The 24,598-nt window shown below is 34.7% G+C and overlaps 1 protein-coding gene across 1 annotated transcript; it reads right to left on the bottom strand.

Moving 5' to 3' along the window:
- Positions 1-10,681: 10,681 nt before the first annotated feature.
- Positions 10,682-23,878, bottom strand: LOC149213405 (toll/interleukin-1 receptor-like protein). The gene is made up of 3 exons (XM_089389020.1): positions 23,811-23,878; positions 11,009-11,584; positions 10,682-10,888 (listed from the first exon to the last, which is right to left on the bottom strand). The coding sequence occupies exons 1-3, from the start codon at positions 23,876-23,878 to the stop codon at positions 10,720-10,722; spliced, it is 813 nt and encodes a 270-aa protein (XP_089245146.1). The 3' UTR covers positions 10,682-10,719.
- Positions 23,879-24,598: the final 720 nt, after the last annotated feature.

The raw sequence follows: 24,598 nt of genomic DNA, 5'->3' as shown, positions 1-24,598 counted from the left end.
AAATTTGTTGAGTAGGAAAGGAATGGTAAAAGGATTACCATTGATAGAGAAGCCGGACAGCCTTTGTGAAGGTTGTATATTGGGCAAACAACATAGAGAAAGTTTTCCATCAGGGAAGAGCATAAGGGCAAAGACACCCTTAGAGATTATCCACTCAGATTTGTGTGGACCAATGCAAACTCCATCATTAGCTGGCAGCCTATATTTCTTGACATTCATTGATGATTTTACAAGAAAGACTTGGATATATTTCCTCAAGAACAAAAGTGAAGTCTTTGAGAAATTCCAAAACTTCAAGGCACTTGTGGAGAACCAAAGAGGGCTGCACATAAAAGTATTGAGAACTGATAGAGGAGGTGAGTATATCTCAAATGAATTCCTAAAGTTTTGTAGAGAAAATGGAATACATAAACAGTTCACAACTCGGTACACCCCACAGCAAAATGGAGTTGCTGAAAGGAAGAACATGACCATCATGGATATGGCGAGGAGCATGTTGAAGGCAAAGCATTTGCCAAATGAGTATTGGGCTGAAGCTGTACATTGTGCAGTTTATATATTGAACAGGTGTCCTACAAAAGCAGTCATGAACAAAGTGCCAGAAGAGGCATGGAGTGGGAGAAAGCAAGGAGTCACCCACATGAGAGTTTTTGGGTGTGTGGCCTATGCACACATTCCGGATCAGCTAAGGAGGAAGTTGGACAGCAAAGGGGAGAAATGCATCTTCATTGGATACAGTGATGAATCCAAAGCCTACAGGCTGTACATTCCATCTACCAAGAAGTTCTTTGTCAGCAGGGATGTTCAATTCATTGAAGAGGAAGCTTGGGATGGAAGCATAGAGAAAACAGTGAATGTCAAGAACTGTTTGTCTCATGATGAAGATGAAGAGGAGGTGGCTGAAATGCATCCCCAAACAGCAGCGCCAACACAAGGACAGCAAGGAACACCATTGAGGATCAATGAGAGTGCTTTTCCAAGCACACCACAAGGAGGAAATTCAAGTGCATCTTCAAGCACTTGCACACCAAGTGAAAGAGGTAAGAAGTTTAGAAATCTAAGTGACATTTATGATGAAGGAATGAATTCCTTATTTGCCTTGTATTGTCATGTTGATGATCCTATTCATTTCGAGGATGCAATCAAAGATAGGAAATGGATAGAAGCTATGGATGAGGAGATGAATGCCATAGAGAGAAACAAAACATGGGATTTGGTTGAGCTACCAAAAGGCAAAGAAGTCATTGGTGTGAAATGGGTCTACAAGACCAAGAGCAATGCTGAAGGCAAGATAGAAAGGCACAAGGCAAGGCTGGTTGTCAAAGGCTACAAGCAGCAGTATGGGAGAGATTATGAGGAGACTTTCACCCCGGTTGCAAGAATGGAAACCGTGAGAGCAGTGCTGTCCATAGCAGCTCAAAACAAATGGAAAGTCTACCAAATGGATGTGAAATCAGCATTCCTAAATGGAGTGTTAATAGAAGAGGTTTATGTGGAACAGCCTCTCGGATATGAGAAGAAAGGAGAAGAGCACAAAGTGTGCAGATTGAAGAAAGCTCTTTATGGGCTGAAGCAAGCGCCAAGAGCATGGTACAGTAGGATAGATTCATATCTATTGGATAATGAATTTGACAAATGTGAAGGAGAACCCACAGTCTACATCAAGGAAAATGATGGTAAGATTTTAATTGTTGTTTTGTACGTTGATGATGTGATTTTCACAGGTAATGATGATCAGCTCATTAAAAATTTTAAATCAGTCATGAAGGATGAATTTGAAATGACTGATATGGGTTTCTTGAGATACTTCTTAGGCATAGAAGTAGAGCAAAATGAAAAAGGAATTTTTATATCTCAAGCAAGATATGTAAATCAAATTTTGAGCAGATTTAAGATGGAAGAATGCAAGGCAGCCATCACTCCCACAGTAATGGGATTAAAGCTCAGCAGAGAGGACAGCAGCAAGGATTTTGATCCTAGTTTGTACAAGAGTATTGTAGGCAGCCTTATGTATTTAACAGCAACTAGGCCTGATTTAATGTATGCTGTTAGTTTAATTTCCAGGTTCATGGAGAGGCCAAAGGAGGCACATTGGCAGGCAGCAAAGAGAATTTTGAGGTATGTGAAAGGTACCAAAATGTTTGGAATTTTATATCATGCCTCAGAACATTCAGATTTGGTTGGATACACAGACAGCGATTGGGCTGGAAGTGTAGATGATCGGAAGAGCACTTCCGGTTATGTTTTTAATATGGGTTCAGGAGCCATTTCATGGGCTTCTAAGAAGCAGTCCATTGTAGCATTGTCTACAGCAGAGGCTGAATATGTGGCAGCTACAGCAGCAGCATGTCAAGGAGTGTGGATGAGAAGAATGTTGAGAAGCTTAGGCCAAGAGCAGGCAAAAGCGACAGTGATCTTTTGTGACAATAGCTCTGCTATTGCATTGTCAAAGAATTCAGTGTTTCATAAGAGAACGAAACACATTGATACAAGGTTTCACTACATCAGAGAATTGGTGAACAATGGAGAAATTGTCCTAGAACATTGTAGGACTCAAGAACAGGTTGCAGACATCTTGACAAAGCCACTTGATCAGAAGAGCTTTGAATTTTTGAGAAAGTGTCTCGGTATGACCGAATGCCCAGCTGTTGAAATTAAAGGGGAGTGTTGAAATCTAATTTCAACGCAGCTGCCAGAAACCGGTCAGCTAATCCGCCGGAAAGCTCTCGGGTTGATTTCAGGCAAAGGTACTTTTCCGATGTTTGAACCCGAGAAATTTTGGTGATGACACGTGGTTCAGCCCTGACGTAACGCAACGTAAGAATCTCGGGGGTTAATGTTCAGCACTTGTTGGCCTTCCGATATTCTCCTCCTCCGTTCGATCTACTCCACCCTTTTCGTCCGTTGATTGCCCAAACCTGCATATGAACATACATTAATGACTTTGCGTGGAGTGAATTTCATTTTTGGTTGACCGCGGTAAGATAATTAATGAATTAATTGTTACCGTAGAGAATAGGTAAGGTGATTTAAATTTTAATGTTTTTATATGTATCGGAGGTATGGTGGTGCATTTAAAGAAAGGCATGGGTGTTAAAAATACTTACGGCACGTAAAAGTAATTGTGTTTTTTTTATTTTGTTTTGTTTTCAAAAAAATGAAAAGGGCTCGTGCATTGACTATTGTAAAAAAAAAAAAAGAGCAGTAAAAGAAAAACACACAGCAGTGTGTAAAATGAGAAGAACCAGGTGATGTAATTTTTGGAGTTGTAAGAAAACCATGTGTGGTTTTTGCACAAGCAGTGCATAAAGAAAATGGTGAAGTTTTTTTTGTAAGTCTGTGTGAATTTTGTTTACAGCAGTAAACTTATGTAAACTTTTATTACAGCAGTAAGTTGTTTTCACTGCAGTGAATGTAAAAAGGGATTTACAGCAGTTAACCCAGTAATTTCTCAGAAATCTTTTATGGTGTTGAAATACTCTGTCTCTCAGTGAATTTTTTTTAAGTCTTCTGTGCACAAAAGGATCCTGGAGAAAAGTAAAAACAGAGCATTGCCTCTGTGTGTTTGTTTATTTGGTTTTTGGTATTTTTCCCCATCAAAAATACCCAACATAGTCCGGAGAAGGCAAGTATTATTAGCCATATGAATTCAAGGAAGGTCGATAGTTTCTCCTGTTTCTATGTGAATGTGGAAATATTGTTTGATGTCGAGACTCATAGGCTATCGCCTCTGTCCAGGATATATCGAGAGTATCTCAAAATGATTGGAAAACGTCTGCTCTAGGATTTGGAATGTAAGCTCATAAACCCGAAGATATTCACGAGTTGTTGATAAATTTATGAGCTCAGAACTATTTATTAAGGGTTTTGATGTATTTGCAGGTGGTCGTTTGGTAAGGAAACCCTCAAGGTTTAGGTATAACACCTTCCTATTACTGATTTACATGTTTTGGTAATTTTCTCTCTATTATATAGCCTTATAATAATTCCATACCTGATTGCAGTTAATGGCAGGTACTTTCCCCTCTCCGCTCTCCTCGCACAAGTTTGGAACATACCCTTCGAAGTTCAGTGTCTTACGATTTTATTGGTCATTTCCAGGTTGGAATTCTGATCCACAATAGTTTAGTTTATGAAGGGTTTAATGCTCCGTGGAGCCGAGCTCAATATGTTACTTAGATTTCTTTTACTTCTTATTTAGTTGGTCGTTTATGAGAGTCCGCATCCTCGGTGCATGCTTTGAGAAATTTGGGGAAAAAATACCAGTCCCTGAGTCGAGGTTTTATGAACATATTTTTGTTGTATCTTGCTCTTTGTTTTGATTAAGATATTAGTTAAAAGGACTCTGCGGTTTTGGTCATATCGATCCAATAGCATCATTCTGGAACTACAACTATTTTTGCAGTAGAACATGCATATTTATAAATAGTGCATTTCCAATTTTAACTGATATTCTGGTTATTTTGTTTCATATTTAGTAATGGGCCAGAATGCCTCTATTCTAAATCTCAGAGTATTAAGATTTATCGATTGTTGCTTGGTCCTTGTGGAATAATTGGTTTAGTGAGGGTTTATACCAGGAGTTTGTTCTTAGATAGGCTTATAGTCTTTATGCCTTCTATCCCTGCCATAGACTAGTAATTTTTTGCATGGATGATAGATGAGGATGAACCTATGCTCGTTTGGCATTTCCGAACAGATTCTTACTATGTTTGAAAGTTATACAGTTTAGCTAGATTCTTATTATGTTTGAAAGTTATACAGTGTAGCTAGATTATTGTGCGTTAATCGATATATGTTTAATTTGAAAAGCATAATACGAAAATGAATTTGGGTGGCATTCCCAAAGGGTTTTGCACAGTTCGTTCTATTGTTTATGGAATGAAAAATACATTGAATATTTAAGAGTGTAGGCTTATTTTTGTACTATGTCAGGTCCTACTTTATTCTAAAATTACTTCTTGTGTCTTTTGCATATTATCATCAGATATTTTCTACTGTTTTCAATTGTTATGCATGAAATTTCTCTAACATTAAAACGAATAATATTTTCTACTTTGTCAATTAAGTCATTATTCTATAGTATAGTACTAACTCTTAATAAAACGTTAACCAATAGTAAACAATCCTCTTTGGAAAGTCTCTCCTCCCACACTCAAGTACCTTGGGTCTTTGGACTCCTATCTTGCCCCCAAGTCCTGTACTCTTTTGCTCCCTTCTAAGTGTCTTTGTAATTGTTTCTTTTAATTAATGTAAATAGTTTCTATTTTTTGTTAGTATCATTACCAATCATTTAGGTAACCACGATTTATTTTTCTTAGCTTTCCAGCCTCACTCACTTATTGTATTGTTTAGCAAAATACTGTAATAAAACTTAAAGTAACAGATAATAAAATTAACTTAGTAACCTTAGTAATTTTATGCATTTTGGGGTGTTAGTAATTTTATGCATTTTGGGGTGTTATGGATTAGCTATGGATGGTTTACAGTTCTCCCTACTAAGAACTTAGTTAATGCACTAAAGCTTGATTCTTTTTAAAAAAGGTTCGCAAAAGAATGAAGGCTTCTAAAGAAGAGATTAGTTAGCTATGGATTAAGAGGGTCAACTTTAAAGTGGGTATGTTAGTACTCTAGTGCATATGGCTTTAAGGGGTGTCTTTGGCAGTTTTTAGCTGGAAATTTTGATGATTTTAGTTTTAAATAGAAATATTCACAGGTAGGTGTGATAAATTATGATCAATTTTTTCTTTGAACAAGGCATTATCTTCAATTTGTATTATTAGTTTTTTACTTTTTTTGTTTTTTTGCTTCAGAATAAATATCCATGGGATTTGAATAAGGTAATCTCTTGGCATGAACCTCTTGGCATGAAACATACAGAGTAAACAATGAAACACAATGAGTAAACAAAACACACTGAGTAAACAATGTAACACTGTAATTATAATTCTATAAATTTATTGAGTAAACAATGTAACACTGTAATTATAATTCTATAAATTTATTGAAAAAATATTTTATTAATTGTAATCATAATTTACTATGTTTATTGCATTAATATTCCTTAAGAAGACCTCTTGGCATGAAACAAACTGAGTAAAAAATGTAACATGACCTCTTGGCATGAAACACATCAAGTAAAAAATGTAACACGGGCTCTTGGCATGCATAAAATACACTGAGTAAAAAATGTAGCACTGTAATTATAATTCTATAAATTTATTGCAAGAATATTTTATTAATTGTAATCATAATTTACTATGTTATTGCATAAATATTCTATTCATTATTATAGAGTAATCTCAAATGTTTGATATTTTGGAAAGTGAAAACCATTTGATATATATAATGATTGTTGAGTTTCATTATAAATGTCAATCAATCAAGAGATAGTTACACCCAATATGGAAATTATGATTTTACATTTATACCCTTCTTCCACATAGAGAATTCTACCCAAGATGGAAATGGAATATTGTTTGATATTTTGGAAAATGAAAATCATTAATTTTATTATATATAGTGATTTTATTATTAATAATTTCATTATAAATGTCAATCACTAAATTTATTGCAAAAATATTCTATTAATATTATCATAATTTTATAAATTTATTGAATAGATATTATATTCATTATAAATAGAATATTTATAATGAATATTTGATATTTTGGAAAGTGAAAATAATTTACTATAAATAGTGATTGTTGTACTTCTTTTAAAATTTTATTATGAATATCAATCAATCAAGAGATAGTTACAACCAATAATTATTATGAATATCAATCAATCAAGAGATAGTTACAACCAATAGAGAATTACAAAGAATATAGAAATGAGATATTGTTTGATATTTTGGAAAACAAAAATCATTAATTTTATTATATATAATATACTATGATCCTATAGAGTGTTTAAATGAGTTTGAATTGGGGGAACAATGCTGAATGAAAGCCAAAAGAGTTATATCAATTGCAAGAAATCTTGACTCCCAAATAACATTGGTGTATTCAAATCAACATTTGGTGATATCATCATGGAAGAGTAACAATTTAATGTTACTATTTCTTAAGCTACCACTTTACGGCTTTTTCTTCGCAACATTTAGTGCAATTGCTTATTTAATTTATATAATTATCTGAGTAGATTCATTATCCTTGTGTTGCCAATTTTAATTACTTTTTAATTACTTCCAGTGTAATAAATAAAATTTCATATGAGAAATAAATTCATCAAATAATTTTTGAAAATAAGGAGAAATTAATGTAAATCCAGAAGAAATAGATTTGTCGATCTAAGAGATGATATTCCAGCATTATTTAGCAGAGATAATAAAAAATGACGGTAGACGTAACTACTTCTAGTATCTTATATAGCTGTGTACTCTGATAGAGCCATTTATTTATATAGCTGTGTACTCTGATAGAGCCATTTATTTATAGAAAGGGAAAGCTCAAGGAGCCATGAAACAATCCTTAAAAATAGTTTGTATAACAGTAGATGGTGCATAGTTTGATGTTGGTGAAAGAATAAAGGCAGGAATAGATATATCTCCATATCCTCCCATATATCTCCATATCCTCATAGTAAGGATTTGATTTTTGTCCTACCTCAGATATCCATGTATGTATCCTCCCATATATCTCCATATCCTCCCATATATCTCCATATCCTCATAGTAAGGATTTGATTTTTGTCCTACCTCGATAGTATTATTATATATAGGGGCATCCACAATAATTACGATCTCATGCATTTATGAATTCTTATTCTACAGTTATAAATTATTATTGTTAAAATTAATGGAAAAATGTATTTTTGGAGCGAGTTAGTTTATTAATTTATGAATTTTTATTCTGCAGTTAAATTATTAATAAGTTAAATTATTAATACTTTAAAGTTTAATTTAAAGTTAAAAGAGAAATGTATTATTTGGAATGAGTACTTAATAATTTAAAGTTAAAAAAATAAATGTATTATTTGGAATGAGTCACTTCATTACTTACATGTGAGACATGTGAGACTTGGATTAGGATCATATTTTTCTATCCTAACCTCTCTATTTGCTTTTGCTTTATTCATAGCCATTGCTTTATTTATAGCCATTAATAATGAATAGTACCCTATTTTCTTTTGCTTTATTTATAGCCATTAATAATGAATAGTACCCTATTTTCTTTGTTCGTAGTCATTATTAATAATGAATGGTAAAGCATTCTGCCAGAAACAGCGTCTAAATAAAACCAGAAAACTGCTCAGTTTAATGAATAAAATATGTCTTCCATTTTCATTTTTATTATGGATTGCATTATCTTCTGCTAACGGTTTATTTTACCTGGCAATATACTGCTCGGTTTGTTTTACATGTCAAGATACTGCTCCGTTTGATGAATAAAATCTGTCTTCCATTTTTATTATGGATTGCATTATCTTCTGCTAACGGAAATGGATTGCATTATCTTCTGCTAAAGGTTTATTTTACATGTCAAGATCTGTAATATATTCTCTTAAAAGCTTATTCATTTTGAGTGACAGTTGATATCGGTTTATGCTACATGCCAAGATCTGTAATTTATTATTCCTTCCAAGCTTATTCATTTTGAGTGAAAGCTATGTCAACTAGACGTCGACATACTGTGAGAGCATTGCACAGCCTCCCTCCATGCTTTAGGGTGAACGTTACCGCCATACTAAACAATATCCTCACACATCTTCAAATATCTTCACACATCTTCAATGAATTCAATTCAATTCAATTGCCTGCCATTTTCGTTTGGAATTTCGTCGGGCACAAAGGAATCAGCTGGTAATCATGGACGTTTCGTCCAGATTGTCTCGTGTTTCCGTGGGGTGCCTGAAGACTGCTCCATTTACACAAGCGTGTGCAGACATTCCTGTGCCCCGTCTCCCATGGTAGCCGTTCAGCACTACGTCACTAGCCATTTCATCTCCGGCATCTCCGGTTGCTACCAAATATGTTGATTATCTTGCTATCAGCATTATTTTCTCGACGCAAAATATGTTTTATTGTAATGTGGTCCAACCCTGTCTGAACAGGATTATGATTTCTCCATTTCTTCATATAAAATTCTGAACATGATGTCTTCATTTGTTCATATAAAATTCTGATGCTGATGTCTGCGAGCTACTCAAAACATGATTTTTTCATATAAAATTTTAATTCGAATTTTATAACTATGATTACAACAACAAAAAAATAATAAAACTCTGATGCTGATGTCTGCGAGCTACTCAAAACATGAATTTTTCATATAAAAATTACTCAAAAAAACATGAATTTTTCATATAAAAATTACTCAAAACATGATTTTTTTTATATAAAACTACTCAAAACATGATTTTTTTCATATAAAAATTACTCAAAACATAACTTTTTTCATATAAAAACTAATGCTGATGTCTGCGAGCTACTCAAAACATGAATTTTTCATATAAAAATTACTCAAAACATGATTTTTTTTTTTATATAAAACTACTCAAAACATGATTTTTTTCATATAAAAATTACTCAAAACATGACTTTTTTCATATAAAAACTACTCAAAACATGATTTTTTTCATATAAAAATTACTCAAAAACATGATTTTTGCGTATAAAATTAACATGATTTCGATTTGAATGGGGTCACTATGATTACAACCAAAAAAAAACAAACTAAAGCTTTAAGGCTGAGCTTCCTCTAAACATGATTTCTTCATACGAAGCTCTAAACATGATTTCTTCATACATGTTTTTGAGTATAAAATATAAAATTTCGATTTGAATTTGGTAATTATGATTACAACAAAAAAACAAACTAAAGCTTTAAGGCTGAGCTTCCTCTAAACATGATTTCTTCATATAAAATTCTAAACATGATTTCTTCATTTAAAATTATGATGTCTGCAAGTTACTCAGAACATAATTTTTTCATATAAAATCGTCTAAACATGATTTCTTCGTATAAAATTCTGATGTCTGCGAGCTACTCGGAACATAATATTTTCATATAAAATAAAAATTTCTTCATATAAATTCTGATGTCTGCGAGCTACTCGGAACATACTTTTTTCGTTTTTTCATATAAAATAAAAATTCTGATTCAAACTTGGTAACTTACAACACATAAAACTCAAATACGATTACAACACAGAAAACTCAAAGAAAACTGTAACTATGATTGCAACACAGAAAACTGGAAGAAAACTAAAACTTCGATGCTGAACTTCATCTAAACTATATATTTGATATATTTGAAGTTCATGTAGCTTCAGACATGAATACACTGAGAGCAAATGAACCAGAAGCCATACTTTTCTGAATATATTGAGGGAGATACTGGGCCTGAAAACGTTGAAGAGTTATACAAGAGGTGCGTGTTGCATGCATCCGGCCAATGGAGCAGACCCGAAAATGAAAGACACAGAGAAACATTCCCCTAAAGTGCAGAAGCATTACTTGACAAAGAAATCATTACCATAAAAGCTTTTATAACATAATGAGCTCTCCCATTAATAATCAGAATCAGAAATTGGAAACCCAATGGCTTTTCCATAAAAACAAGAATGTTATATTGGGAACCGCCCAGTCTAACCCAGTATGTTAGGAGACACCTCAATAAATTTAATTTAAAAAAATAAAAAATAAAAAACCGCTAAAACTGTGTTTTGTACAGATCTCTTACATAAATAACAAAAAAATGCTTTTTTATTTGTAATTAATAACTGGACATGGCGTTGCTATCATCCACAACTATATAGCATTCCCATTCGCTGCTGCTAACATTCTTCATCTGACATTGTTCTCTCGAAATTTTTGGTTCATCATCCTTTCCTTTTGTTTTAATAACTTCTCGCACGATATTGTCGACCAATCGCCCCTCGTCGCTGAAAAAAGAAATATTCACAGAAATTACAGTAAGAAACGCTTACCAAAATAAATTGTGATATACCACTCGTTCCAACAAATTGAAAGAGACAAAACGAAGATGGAGGTGGAGGTCTCACCCATCATATGTCTCCAGCTTGAAAGCCTCTTTCCCTGTAACTTCCATCAGAGCCTTTTTCCATTTTTCAATGGCGGAGGACTTGTATCGCGACCTCTCTCGATGATTTTGAGGGTCAAATGTTTTTTCCTCTTCGAGCAACCGCAGGGCTTCAGTGTATACACCGTTCGTGCCGTCCACAGGATTCGACCACATCTCTGTAGGGTTCAAATTGTAAAAAACTGGAATAATGATCGACCCAGATTCGATCATAAGTAGAAGCTCATCCATACACCATGCTGATTGTGCATAGCCTGCAGAGAAAATGGCGATATGAATAGAGGCGACGTTAATGGCGCTTTCTAGCACGGAATTTATTCGGCTTCCCTTCTGCATCTCCTCCTTGTCAAAAAAGACTTGCAACTCGTGATGACGGAGACGATAGTACAGATGGCTGGCCAGAGTGTTCTTAACATCCGTGCCACGATGATTCAGGAAAACATCGTAGTGGATGGGTGTTTTCTGTTCTTCAATACTACCGACACGTTTAATGCTCAACACATGTTTAACCACATCATGCACCAGCCGTCCCTCGTCACTGAAATTTTTTACGACAAATAATTTCGTTAGAAATGTCCTCAATTCAATGAAATGACATGTGTTAATTAAACGCAAAATCAGTTAAAAAAAACGCATAGTTTAACTAATAGAATTTTAAAAATTAAAAATTTAAGTTCTTTAATGTTAAAGATTAAGTCTCTCATTGTTTGTTGTTTGTTTTTTTCGGTTGTTAAATTTATTTATATATTTAAAAAATGTGAAATTTCAATTTTATTGAAAATTATATTTCTAAATTTTTTCTCAAAAATAATTTCATAAGAATGTAAAATTTTTAAACAGAGTAAAATTTATATATAACATTTTTAAGTGGCAATTGCACTAGATGTTGAAAAGGAAATGCTCTAAGTGGATAGCATATGAAAGAAGAGCATAGCTAGCATATGGAAATATAGCTGAAGAGAGAAGTGATATGTTATGGGATGAAGATGTTGCCTAACTTGCAACTATTTCTTTTGCAACTTAAATCACTGTCTCTAATAATAGCTAATAAATTAACTTAACATTACGACAAGTTTACCTGGCCCTACATGAATGGACACCCCAATTTGATGAGGTATGTGCCCTGTGATCATCCTTTGTATGATATGTCTAGTTGAACTAACATCAAACACTTCCCCAGAGTTATAGGTATACTACCTAAGAATTGGTTGAGAGCAAGATTTAATTTTTCTAGTTGATGGAAGTGGCAAATGGATTTGGGGATTCCTCCAAAGAGATTATAATTATTCTATTTAAATACTCTATTCTTTTTGTGATGACATTGAGATTGAGATGATTTCTTTAAAAGAGATCCTAGAAGCAGAGATTTCTAAACTAGAGAAATCCTTACCCTTTTCAATAGAAAGACATGCCACCAGTTGTTTTGTGCCATGCTAAAAGAAAACCTAGAAGGGTCATGGTTGAAGCAACATTTCATGTTTAGCCCCAAAAGAGCTAAGCAATCTTCACCGACCAGGAAAAAAGAAAATTTGAAGGCATTTGTGATGCAAGAAAAAACGAATTTTCTTGCTAAGTTCAACTTCTCAATCTACATTACATGCCCAGATTTCATTATATAGTCAATTAACTATTATTTAGCACATCTCAAAGCATTTAAAATAACACACAATAATACAAAGAGTCATACACAATGACTTTGGTGAATCTATGTTTCCATTAAATAAAGGAAAAATATACATGCGTAAACTCATAATCATGCATAAATTATTGGCTTGATTCTATATTCATTTGTCCATTTGTTTTCCCTTTAGGTTTACAATAATTATAATAACATATACAAACAAAATAAATTTTCCTATATCCATAAATCAATCCACAAATGACTTGCTTTTGCCTTATTGACAAAATCTTGCCTATCTATAGCTTTTCTAAATCCTAAAAGCACCCGCAATAGTTTCTAAGATTACTAAACATTTTCTTATCCCAACAACTTACTCATTGCTAACAAGATTTTTTCTCCTACAACCTCTCATGATTTATCTCCTAAATTTTTCATGCCTTAAAAGCATAGTCTTATTCTAAAAAATATTATCTACTAAACCTTATCCCTATCTATAGTTCTCTAAGAAGTAAAGAAATTAAAACTATTTACAATAAGGAAAAATAAATAATATTCCATGTTAAAACCCGATTTGGAGCTTTATCCACAAAAAGAAAAAAGCTTGGTGACTTGGAAGCTCGAATTCTCTTGCATTAATTTGACTAACCACCATCTTCTACTTGATACAAAATCTGACACTACAATGAATATGACATGTCAAAAATCTACCAATTCGCCACCAACGCTGCAAAGAATTCCCATGTGTCATTTGACATGCATATGTTAAAAAATAAATAAATAAATAAATAAATCTCACAAGTGATTTCATTCACTTAATTTGAAGCATTGTTCTCCAACATGGAATGTAATGTCTACATTTTCAACAGGTCATGAAATACCTATACTAAAGAACAAATCTTGCAGAGACAAAGAAAACATCCTTGAAAAGTTGGCATATGTGAAATTTCAACTTCTGAGAAAAAATGTTCACCAATTATGCCCACTATAACTAAATTACTCAAATCAAGATCTCTATTCACAAGAAATATAGGTAACGTGAATGGGGAATCTCAATCTATCAACATGTTGGATATGGAGACAATAATATATTATGATTGCAAGACATGATTACAAGCCTCAACAACAATTTCAAAGCTTCCACCAATTACAGATGTTCCAAATCCTGATAACGAGAATTTTCTTCTTAGAGATACAATTATTTCCAGTAAGATTGAAGTTATGAAAAAGGATCAATTAAGCTCAAATTTCCAACATGATAAACAAAATTCCAGATTAGATTCTTTTTCCAGAAAGACAGAAGAGAACACAATTTCCATGAAAAGGAAAATTATAGGACATCCCAGTGAAAGTGAATATACACAATTTAGTTCACCAAAGGTTTATAAGGGTTATGAACTACATTCTTGTGTTATTTTCAATTCAGAAGGAAGAGGATATTCTGAATATAATATGGAATTTTTGACTTCTCCTATAAGGCATTGTCAGTGGCCATCCATGGCAAAAAAATTCACATCAAAATGAATTGTTTTTCAAGCTCTCCATTTTTGGATTTAGAAGCTAGTAAGGAGTGGGATATTAGCAACTCCAGTTCACCATCAAACAAAAGCCAATCTAGAGGCAGTGGCTTGCAGTTGATTTGTTTGAACTCTTCTCCAACCTCTTATGCATTTGGGTTGTGCTTTATCAAATGTTTGAAATTCAATTGTTGTTTGAATTTATGGGATAGTAACTTGGTTTTGGTGAAAACACAGAGATGGTAAATTAGGTACATTGTCAACCATGACTTTTATAAACTGGAAAAGTCTTTTCCCTTCTCAATAGAAAGGCATGCCACCAGATGTTTTGTGACCTGCTAAAAGGAAAACCTAGATGGGCCATGGTTGAATCAACATTTCGTGTTCAACGCTAAAACAATTAAGCAATATTGAGTAGCCAAAAGAAGAAAATATGAGGGCATTTGACTAATCACCATCTTCTACATGAAAAAAAATATGAACCTACAAACGATATCACATGACAAATCTGCCAATCCACCACCAATGCTATGAAAAATTCCCATGTGTCATTTGACATGCATCTGGTAAAAAAAACACTAAGAATCTCACAAGTGATGTCATTCACTTAACTTGAAGCACAATTGTCCAACATGGACTATTGGATGTCAACATTTCAATGGGTTATAAAATACCTATACTAAAGAGCAAATTTTGCAAAGGAAAACACTTCCTCGAAAAGTTGGCATGTGTGAAAGTTCAATTTCTATGAAAAAACATTCACGAATTGTGCCCATCATAACTAAATTATTCAAATCTACATCTCTGTTGATAAGAAAGTTAGGTACTATGAATGAGTAATATCAATCTATTAGCATGTTGGATATAGAGACAAGAATATATTTTGATTGCGGGACAAGATTACAGGACTCAACAAAGACTTCAAATATTCCACCAATTATAGATGTTCCAAATCTTAATAAAAAGACTTTTTCTTCTTAGAGATGCAGTTATTTCCAATAAGAGTGAAGTTATGAATAAGGATCAATCAAGCTTATATTTTCAACTTAATAAACATAATTCCATATTAGAGACTTTTGCCACAAAGATGGAAGAGAAAGCAATTTCCATGAAAAGAAAAATGATAGGAGATCCCAGTGAAAGTGAATATACACAATTCAGTGCACCAAAGGTTTTTGAGGGTGATCAAATCCATTCTCATGTTATTTTCAATTCGATACGAAGAGTATATTCTAAAGACAATCTGGAATTGTTGACTGCTCCTACAAGGCATTGTCAGTTGCCATCCATGGTAGAAATTTCACATCAGAATGAAATGTTTTTCAAGCTTTCCATTTTGGTTTTAGAAGTTAGCAAGGAGAAGGATATTAGAAACTCTAGCTCACCATCAAACAAAATCCAATATACAGGTAGTAGTTTGTAGTTTATTTGTTTGAACTCTTCTCCAGCCTCATATGCCTTTGGGTTGTGCTTCCTCAAATGTGTGAAATTCAAGTGTTATTTGAAATTATGAGATAGTAAAATGGCCTTGGTGAAAAAAAAAGACATGGAAAATTGGGTGCATTATCAACCATGGCTTTTGGTTTTGAAATTCAATACCCTAACAATTAGATCTTGTTATACTATAAGATAACATTCACCTACTGTCTCCACAAATAATAGAAACCTAGATGTAGATGATAATGAGTCTATAATGGATTAGTGTTACAGGTCTATTTGGGCACATCACTCACGACATTCATATCATTACAATTAGTGCTCATCAAACCCTAATTCAGTTGCTACATGCCCTAAAAAAGTCATCACATTGAATGCTTCCATCCATGAAAGTTTCCTGGCCTTAAGCCCTCTTGAAATGCCTCCTTGGCACACTAGCACAACATTGGTTAGGGGTAACTACACAGCAGAGCAGGTAGGTCCATTCAGGTCTGATCTGCAAAGCACTTAGGCCGACTTACACCCACGTTGGGCGAGAATGAGCGAAATTTGCATAGGGTTCTGGGAATATTCCTTGGTTCTAGATCATTCTAGAAGGATCCTAGCTCTCATCCCATTATATAAGCTTGAATTCGGATAGGATATGGATCAACTAACATCTTATCCTCTCATCCCTTGCTCCATGGAAACAAACTCCAATTTTGAAAAACCATTCAATACCCTCATTTATGACAAAACCAACTCCATTTCCCTATAAATTGACCACTCATCATAGTGATTGTTAGGTCCCTATACTACTAGTGTAACCCAATAATGTTATTAGTACAATTGCCTTATTATATTTTTGTGCCCATTTAGTCCCCATATTGTTATTATTGTGCCCCATAGAAGCCCATTACTGTTATTATTGTGCTCTTCCATTATTATTGTTATGCCGGCTCTGATTATATTATGACCCCTTAGACTCCTATATATAGAAAGGAGGTCTTGTCATTTGTATCATCCAAGAATTGATCATTTTTGTAATGTAAAGGAGGTTCCCCCCTCGAGGAGGCTTATTTTGAAGGTGCTTATCTATCTTTTTGTCAGCTAGTTCCATAACATTTGGTATCAGAGCTTTGGATTCTAGGGTTTCAATGTTCCAAACAGGTCATCGTGGAATTTTCACTATAACTTTTTTCTGTGACGTTTCAGAAGCTAAAAAAAAAAAAAAGTTGAGAAGAAATCTTGTTGAACCTCAGGTCCGAATTTCAGATCTTGTCTCACTACATTTTTGGATATATGATCTGAGGAAGTTAAGGTTTTTGCACGCTCCAAAATTTCATCTAAAAGAGGTCATTGTGGAATTTTTGCTATAAATCTTTCACTACGAAGTTTCAGAATCTAAAACAAAAACCCATTTGAGAAGAAATCGGTCTGAACCTCGGATATGAATTTAAGATCTTGTCTCGCTATATTTTCGGAGATATAATTTGAGGAATTTAGGGTTTCTGCAGACCCCAGAATTACATTCCAAACATGTGACCTTGGGAAAATCGTCATAAATTTCGCTCTGAGCATTAGATTGAATTTTTGTAAGAAGTTATAGGAAGAGGATGGACTGTAGTCTTTGGGGCATCGTTTTCAGAACCTAAGGTTGAAACAGTGACTCGTGGCACGTTATACAAGTTCTCTCTACTGAACTAGTCTATACTCAGGTCATTGTGGGAGATTTGGCATAACTCTTCATTGGAGAATCCAATATTGATCAAACTTGTATGGTTAGAAATATTACTCAGAGGTTTACCGGAGGAAGAAATTTTAGACCTTGGAGGTGCAAAATTACAGAGATACATCAGATTCAATATCGAGCTCCTACAAAGTGAAAAAAGGTGTCTAGTTTTTTTTAAATTTTTGCATAAGCTTGGTTTGAAAAACTAGTTTGAAGGAATTCAAAGGGCATAGTGAAGCATTATTATCGGTAATTGATACCTCGAAGAAAGAAAATGGAAACACTAGTAAGCAACCTGAAAGCTCTAGTATGACTCATGAAGAAGAGGAAAAAATGCAACATGATATATCAAAATTACGAGACCAAGTGCAACAAATTTCACTCACACAAAAAGTAATAGAAGCTAAGATGAATGGTTTAAATAAAGGTGTAGAATATAAGATGAATGACGTGGAAGCTAAGATGGATGGCGTGGAAGCTAATATGGATGATTTAAAGAAAGGCATGGAAGATTTGAAGACAGATTTGACAAAGTTTCTACAAGAAATGCTTACTAATGGTGAAAGGGTAGTAAAGGAAACTCATTATGAGAACGAAATAAATGTTAATCATGATTTCATAGACTCTAACATTGGATCAAAGAACCACCAGGTTCCAAAAATCAATATGAGAAACTTTGATGACAAGGATCCCGGAACATGGATACTACAGATGGCGTAATTTTTCGATCTCCATAATGTGCAAAACACACAAAAGGTACGCATTGCAACTTTATATCTGGAACCAAAGTAGTTTGTATGGTATTGATGGCTTTGCTCTCGTAAACAAATTGTCACTTGAGCTATTTTTACGGATGAAATGATAGCAGATTATGAGGATACAAAAAGCAACACTTTTATTAGCCAATTGATAAATCTCAAACAACAGGGTTCAATGATGGAGCACATTGAGGACTTTCAAAATCTGAATAGAAGGGAAAATTATATTCCAAAGAAGTAGAGGATTGATGTCTCCATAGTGACTTTAAAGGATAACACTCAACATGAGGTTCATCTTTGGGAACCTGATTCATTGGAGAGGGCATTTAGGTTGGAAACAAAATAAGAAAAAAAAATTATGGCACAGGAAGTCTACCCCTCACAACTATAAAGATGGAAGTGTTGCTTCTCCTAACCTTCCACAACCTACAATGTTGACACCACAACAATTGGAAGAAAAAGGAGAAAAAGAGCCTTGTTACAATTGTGATAACAAATACATTAAAGGTCATAAGTGTTCTGAGAAGAAATTATTTTACATTGACTGTGGAGAGGAGGAAGAAAAGGATCATGAAATGTTAAAAGAAGAGGATATACACTAGGAACCAACCCCGGGGAAAGAAGAAATGAATCTGACCATATCTTGTAATGCATTGGCAGAATTTACCATTCCTCAAACTCTCAAGCTAGAAGGACATATCAAGAATAAAAATGTTCAAAAAGTGAAAGATCACATCGAGCATCAAAAAATGAATCTGGCCATATCTTGTAATGCATTGGAAGAAATTACCACTCCTCAAACTCTCAAGATAGAAGGACATATCAAGAAGAAAAATATTCAAGCGGTGAAAGATCACATCAAGCATCAACAAAAAGTTCTCCAACTTTTAAAGGATAACGCCACTTTGGTGCAGAATTGAATGAAACAACAGGCAGATCAACATTGCAGTGAAAGAAGTTTTGATGTAGGTGATTAGTTATTTTTATGACTACATCTCAAGCAAGCGATTTATGAGAAGGAAATGTTGGCAATACTACATGCACTTAAGAAATGACGCCCTTACCTAATGGGAAGACACTTCAAGGTAAAAAAGGATCATAATAGTCTTAAATACATTTTAGAACAAAGATTATCTTTAGAAGAATAGAAAAAATGGGCCACAAATATGTTGGGTTATGACTTTGAAATCATCTACGAAAAAGGGAGAAAAATGTTGTTACAGATGCACTCTCAAGAAATAATGAGGATGTGGAAGCATTGTTTTGTGCTATTTCTATTATCCAACCATATTGGATAAACGAAGCAAGGGATGAATGGAAGAAGGACGAAGAAGTGTGGCCACTCATTCAAAAATTTCATAAGATCCCAGTTCAAACAATATTGCCAGAACTTGATGAGGAAGGACAAATCATATTGGAACCTAGAGCAGTCATAGAAACAAGAACCCGACAAGAACCCAACAGCTACAAAATCAATCAATTTCAAAGTATCTCATCAATTGCAATAACTTACACGCTAAAGATTCCACATGAGAGGACAAGAATTTATACAGAAGCATCAAGAACTACTCAAGCGTTGAGGACAACACTTTTTGATGGAGAGGGGCATGTTAGATCCCTATACTACTAGTGTAACCCCTTATTGTTATTAGTACAACCGCCTCATTATATTGTTGTGCCCATGTAGTCCCCATATTGTTATCATTGTGCCCCATACAAGCCCACTATTGTTATTATTGTGCCCTTATATTATTATTGTTATGTCGGCTTTGATTATATTATGACCCCTTAGAATCCTATATATAGAAAGGAGGTCTTGTCATTTGTATCACCCAAGAATTGTTCATTTGTGTAATGTAAAGGAGGTTGCCCCCTCGAAGAGGCTTATTTTGAAGGCGTTTATCTATCTTTTCTATCTTTTTGTGAGCTGGTTTCATAACAATGATCAGGGGTTGGAATTTGAAGATTGTAAAGAAATATTGTTGGTTTGAGATTTGAGTTCATGTCAAGGAATGTTATGCTGCTAGATTGTTGTGCTTTTGGTGTGACGAGGGTTGGATTGAAGTTGGATGAGTGACGAAGGATCGAACTGCATTGGTTGTAACTCTTCCTTCTACATCAATAAAGTTGTTTGTTCTTTTTCCCATATTCTTGTTCATATCTATGATGCATATATGTTTCAATGTTGTCTATTCCATTGGTTTAGAGTAGATAGATCATGTATTTTGATCATTGTCATCTTTTGTTTCTGAATATAGGTACCAATTGAGCAGATTCAGTTCAAGTGGGAGCGACGAGAACAATTCAAAGGAGATCAAGTGGATGATTACAAGTAAGTTCCTTCATCTCATCTATCTATTATAGGAAAAGGTTAAACTACTTTCTTTTTATTGTACTAAGTGAAACTACCCACATAGGGAAAATGTGTTTATCCGTAGATACAAATTCCATATAACAAATTGGCGACCATACTGGGGAACGCCTGTCGTTCTTGGTAGTTTACCCTCATCATATTACAACCTAGTAGACTTTACTTGACTTCATTGATCTCTTTTCAGTCATTTTGAAGTGCCTTTAGTCAAAAAGGTGTGTTTAAATGTCTCTTGATTATGATCTCTGGCACCAACGCAGTGTTGGTCTTGACATAGTGCATTGCAGAGTAGCCTTACCTTAGAGACAGTTCTCTGCAGCGCATTGTCTCCCACTCTAGCCTGCATTGATCCCTGTTAGGCAAAAAAACCCACCTTTTTGCTTGATTTTTCAAAATTTGCTTCTGAAGTTGTTTGCTGAATGATCAATGTTTTCTATGTTTCTGAAATCAATTTGAATTTCCTCTCCTAGCCCTAGTTTGACCTTGATAGTTTAGTGTTTCTTAAGGGATTTCTTTATCATTATCAATTCATTGTCAAAGTTAGTTTATATCAATTAGTCTTTTTTGAAAAGGAAGTGTCATAAAGTCTTAATTTCTTTAAAAAATAAACTGTCGTAAAGTCTTCGTTTCTTATGAAAAGCATTGATTGATTGTTTGTGCATTTAGTTTCTTTTATGTTCATATAAACATTAAGGAAACGAAAAGAAAAACATGCATCATGCATTTAGAATTTTTTGTGTGCTTGTAGGAGTGGTTTAGGGAAAGTTGCATTAGATGTGCTCTATGCCTTTTGTTAAAAGATTCTGATTGCTCTATCCCTACTAGTTATGGTTTTCATCATTGAAATCAAATGAAAATAATGTTTCTCATATTAGTTGCATTCTAGGAGTTTTAGAACCATCACGTGGCGAACTTGAAAGAAAAACACTTAAACAAGATCAACTTAAAAGTTATCTCAATTAACCTAATGGAGCATTGTAACTTAACGCATAACATTTAGAGGTTCTAGGCTAGAGATGTGTTCTGGCATCGTTAAACATAGCAGTTGTCATTAATTGTCTGCGATACACTATGAGTGTGATACCTCGTTCCACGTACGTAAGTATATCGTAGCTTTTCCATGTACCTTCAGGTATATAGGGCGGTGTTATAGTACGAAAAGTATAAAGGAATTCTCTCACTGTGCGGTTTTGCATTAGACAACACTAACACAGATTGGGCCTCCACATACTTTCGGGTATGTATGGGAGGAATAAATTAGGTTGCTATCCATCCTTAGGTAACTGAGACAGCTTCCTTGTCCACTGTGATACATCGAACACAACATTCGAGGAGATTTCCTACATGTATGTTAAGTCGTTCGTTTACTAAGGCAGTATATTGCAGTTCACAGTTACTTGGTAATCATTTTGCCTAGCTTACCCTCTTTTTGTAATAAAATAAATTAGCAAACATGGAAGAAAATCAACCTTTACCCCGTCATTCGTGGAGGACAGTGAGTAAACCGCCTTTACTGCCTGAAGCTACACCTAGTTGATCAAAGCAGTCTCATTTAACTGAGCCTAGTACATCACAAACTTATGGTTCTTCATCTGATTTACCAGAGTTACCTATACTGGTACGTATTGCGATTCCAGTAACTCCTACTATTACTGGTATATCTGCTACTGAAGTGGAACCTTTACAATTACCTGAGGACACTAAAAGTGAACATAGTGAAACGGAAACTAAAGTTGTCCAAAAGTAAGTTGATCCTCAACCCAAATTTGTTCAACAAGAAACTACTTCTAAACCTGAATCTGTTCAACCGAAAGTTAATCCTGAACCTATCATAGTTCAACCAAAAGTTGTTCAAGAAAGTCACCCTAAACCTGTTATTCTTTTACCAGAACACTTGGATCTTGAAGTTGAACAATAAAAATATGTTGTTGTACCAGAAGATGATCAACCGGTTTATCCTCATACATCTGTAACTATTGAGACTTCTCTTCACCATAGAGTCAAACACCAAAAATCTATTACGGACCTGAGGGTGAAATCCTTCCACCTGGTTTGATTTCTATTGAAGAGGAATTTGAAGAGTCTCCGCCTGGAACTCTAACTCGTTTTGGGCCAGGGCTTTATCTTTATCCTTATAATCTTCATTTTACTACTCCTTTTGATCCTGTTTACTTTCAAACTCTCGATACATTAGGACATTTATTAGGTCATTTGACTATGTCTCAACCAATATCCCAGACTGTAGCATCTGTTACAACTGCGGCAGAATCTACTGTCGCTACTTCTTCGATGTTTACAATGACACCTGAGTCACATCTATATGGTGTTCTGTCCATCCCACAGGGTTACAAATCATTATCTGGAACTCACTGAGGTGTTGCTTCTAGTTCGTGGTCTTCATCCATGTCCTTCATTAGAATTTTACCTAGTTCTTCACTTATGGATACTAAGTAGTGTTATCCATCGAGTCAATATCAAGTTGGTTCATCTAGTTACCATCCAATGTATCCACTTTACACTGGATTACCTCCATATGGAGAACAATATGCCCAATCTGCTTATACTCCATTTTCTGGGGGGCAATCATATGTCAGTATACTGTCATCTTTAGGTCGGCCCGAAATGACTATTTGTCAATGGTAACCAACAATGCCCATTCAACCAAGGCTTGTGTATCCATCACAACCAATGTAACTTGTTTCATCCATACCTACTACGCCTGTCGTTACAACTTTACCACAGTCGCAAGCTTAGTTAATTGAATCTAAACCTTTGCAAGTTAGTCCTTCAACCTCTTACCCTCAAGTTTCAAGTCTACAGGCTTAGTCTTCTCAGGCCATTTTACAACAACTGTTTCTATCTGGGATCCAATAACCTCAGGCCAGTATACCATTAACTGGGATGACTTAGACTTATATTGGTCTAGTTTATTCACAACCTGGTCAAACTTACATTGGTGGGAAACAATCCTTGTGTCAACAACTGTTGCTTCAAAAACCTTAGCAGCCAAAATATCAATAACAACAATTCCAACAGTACCAACCTCATCCTGGACTTGGTCAAAAAGCCTATGCTGGGTTTGGTCAACAACAAGCTTACCAAGGTCCTGATCAACAAGCCTATACTAGGTTTGGACAACAGGACATGTATCTTGGTGCCCAAAAAACACCTTATACCGGATATGCTCAACAAACCTACCCCTATCATGGTTACCAACAGTAGAATCCTTATGCTAATATGCAAAGGCCTATTGCCTATCAATTCCATCTTACCCTGGTTACGCTCAACCTGACCTAAATTGACAGTTGCCTTTTGTCGCAACACTTGAATTACCATATTTAAATTGGCTTACCAATGATCCCAATATTTACGCACCTTGGTGGCCGGTGATTCCACATAAATTGGCTTCTGATATTCCATAGTTCATTGGAAACCCTAGAGAAGATTTGTCCAGTCATGTTATGACTTTTCGTTTATGGTGTTCATCAAACTCCCTGAATGATGATTCAGTAAGGCTATGTCTTTTCCAACGAACACTTACTGGTTCGGCTACAAAGTGGTACATTGAATTACCGAAAGCTTCTTTTGACAAATTTACATCCTTACCCACTAGATTTTTAACCCACTTCCAGTTACCCATCAAATATGAAACTGGAACAGAACTATTGACCAATTTTAAACAGACTACTACTACTCACATGGATCTAATCCTGATGATGAACCACAGAGGTTGGTTCAAAACGTCGATTCCGAAAAAACATGAATGCGATGACTCCGGAAGATAACACCACACAAAATACGAATTGTAGAAGCCTCAAATCAATAAGCTACTCACATTTCTGATCATATTCATGAGTGGCATTGTCGTCGTCGAATGGTCAAAAATTTTGTTCCTGATCAACTTTTAGCTAAGTGGTTTACTAAATCCTTGCCGCCATCTATCATCAAGGACGTGGCTAAAGGAGGAGCTGTTACTGAAGAGCAATTAATTACTCGTGCCCAATACTTAGACATGATTTACACTCAGTCTGGCATGCTCTATGATAAGATTCCAAATGCACCCAGACCAGCTTTTACTATTCCACCACCTCAATCTAGTAAGGGCTCTCATGTAGATGACGATGTGATTGGTTCTTCAAC

Source organism: Pinus tabuliformis, chromosome 1_1, assembly GCF_031772625.1.
Source record: "Pinus tabuliformis cultivar Carrire ecotype Pingquan chromosome 1_1, CPIR1, whole genome shotgun sequence".
Lineage (NCBI taxonomy): Eukaryota > Viridiplantae > Streptophyta > Pinopsida > Pinales > Pinaceae > Pinus > Pinus tabuliformis.
The sequence above is the reverse complement of the archived record's forward strand: the minus strand, read 5'-3'. Positions and strand labels throughout refer to the sequence as shown.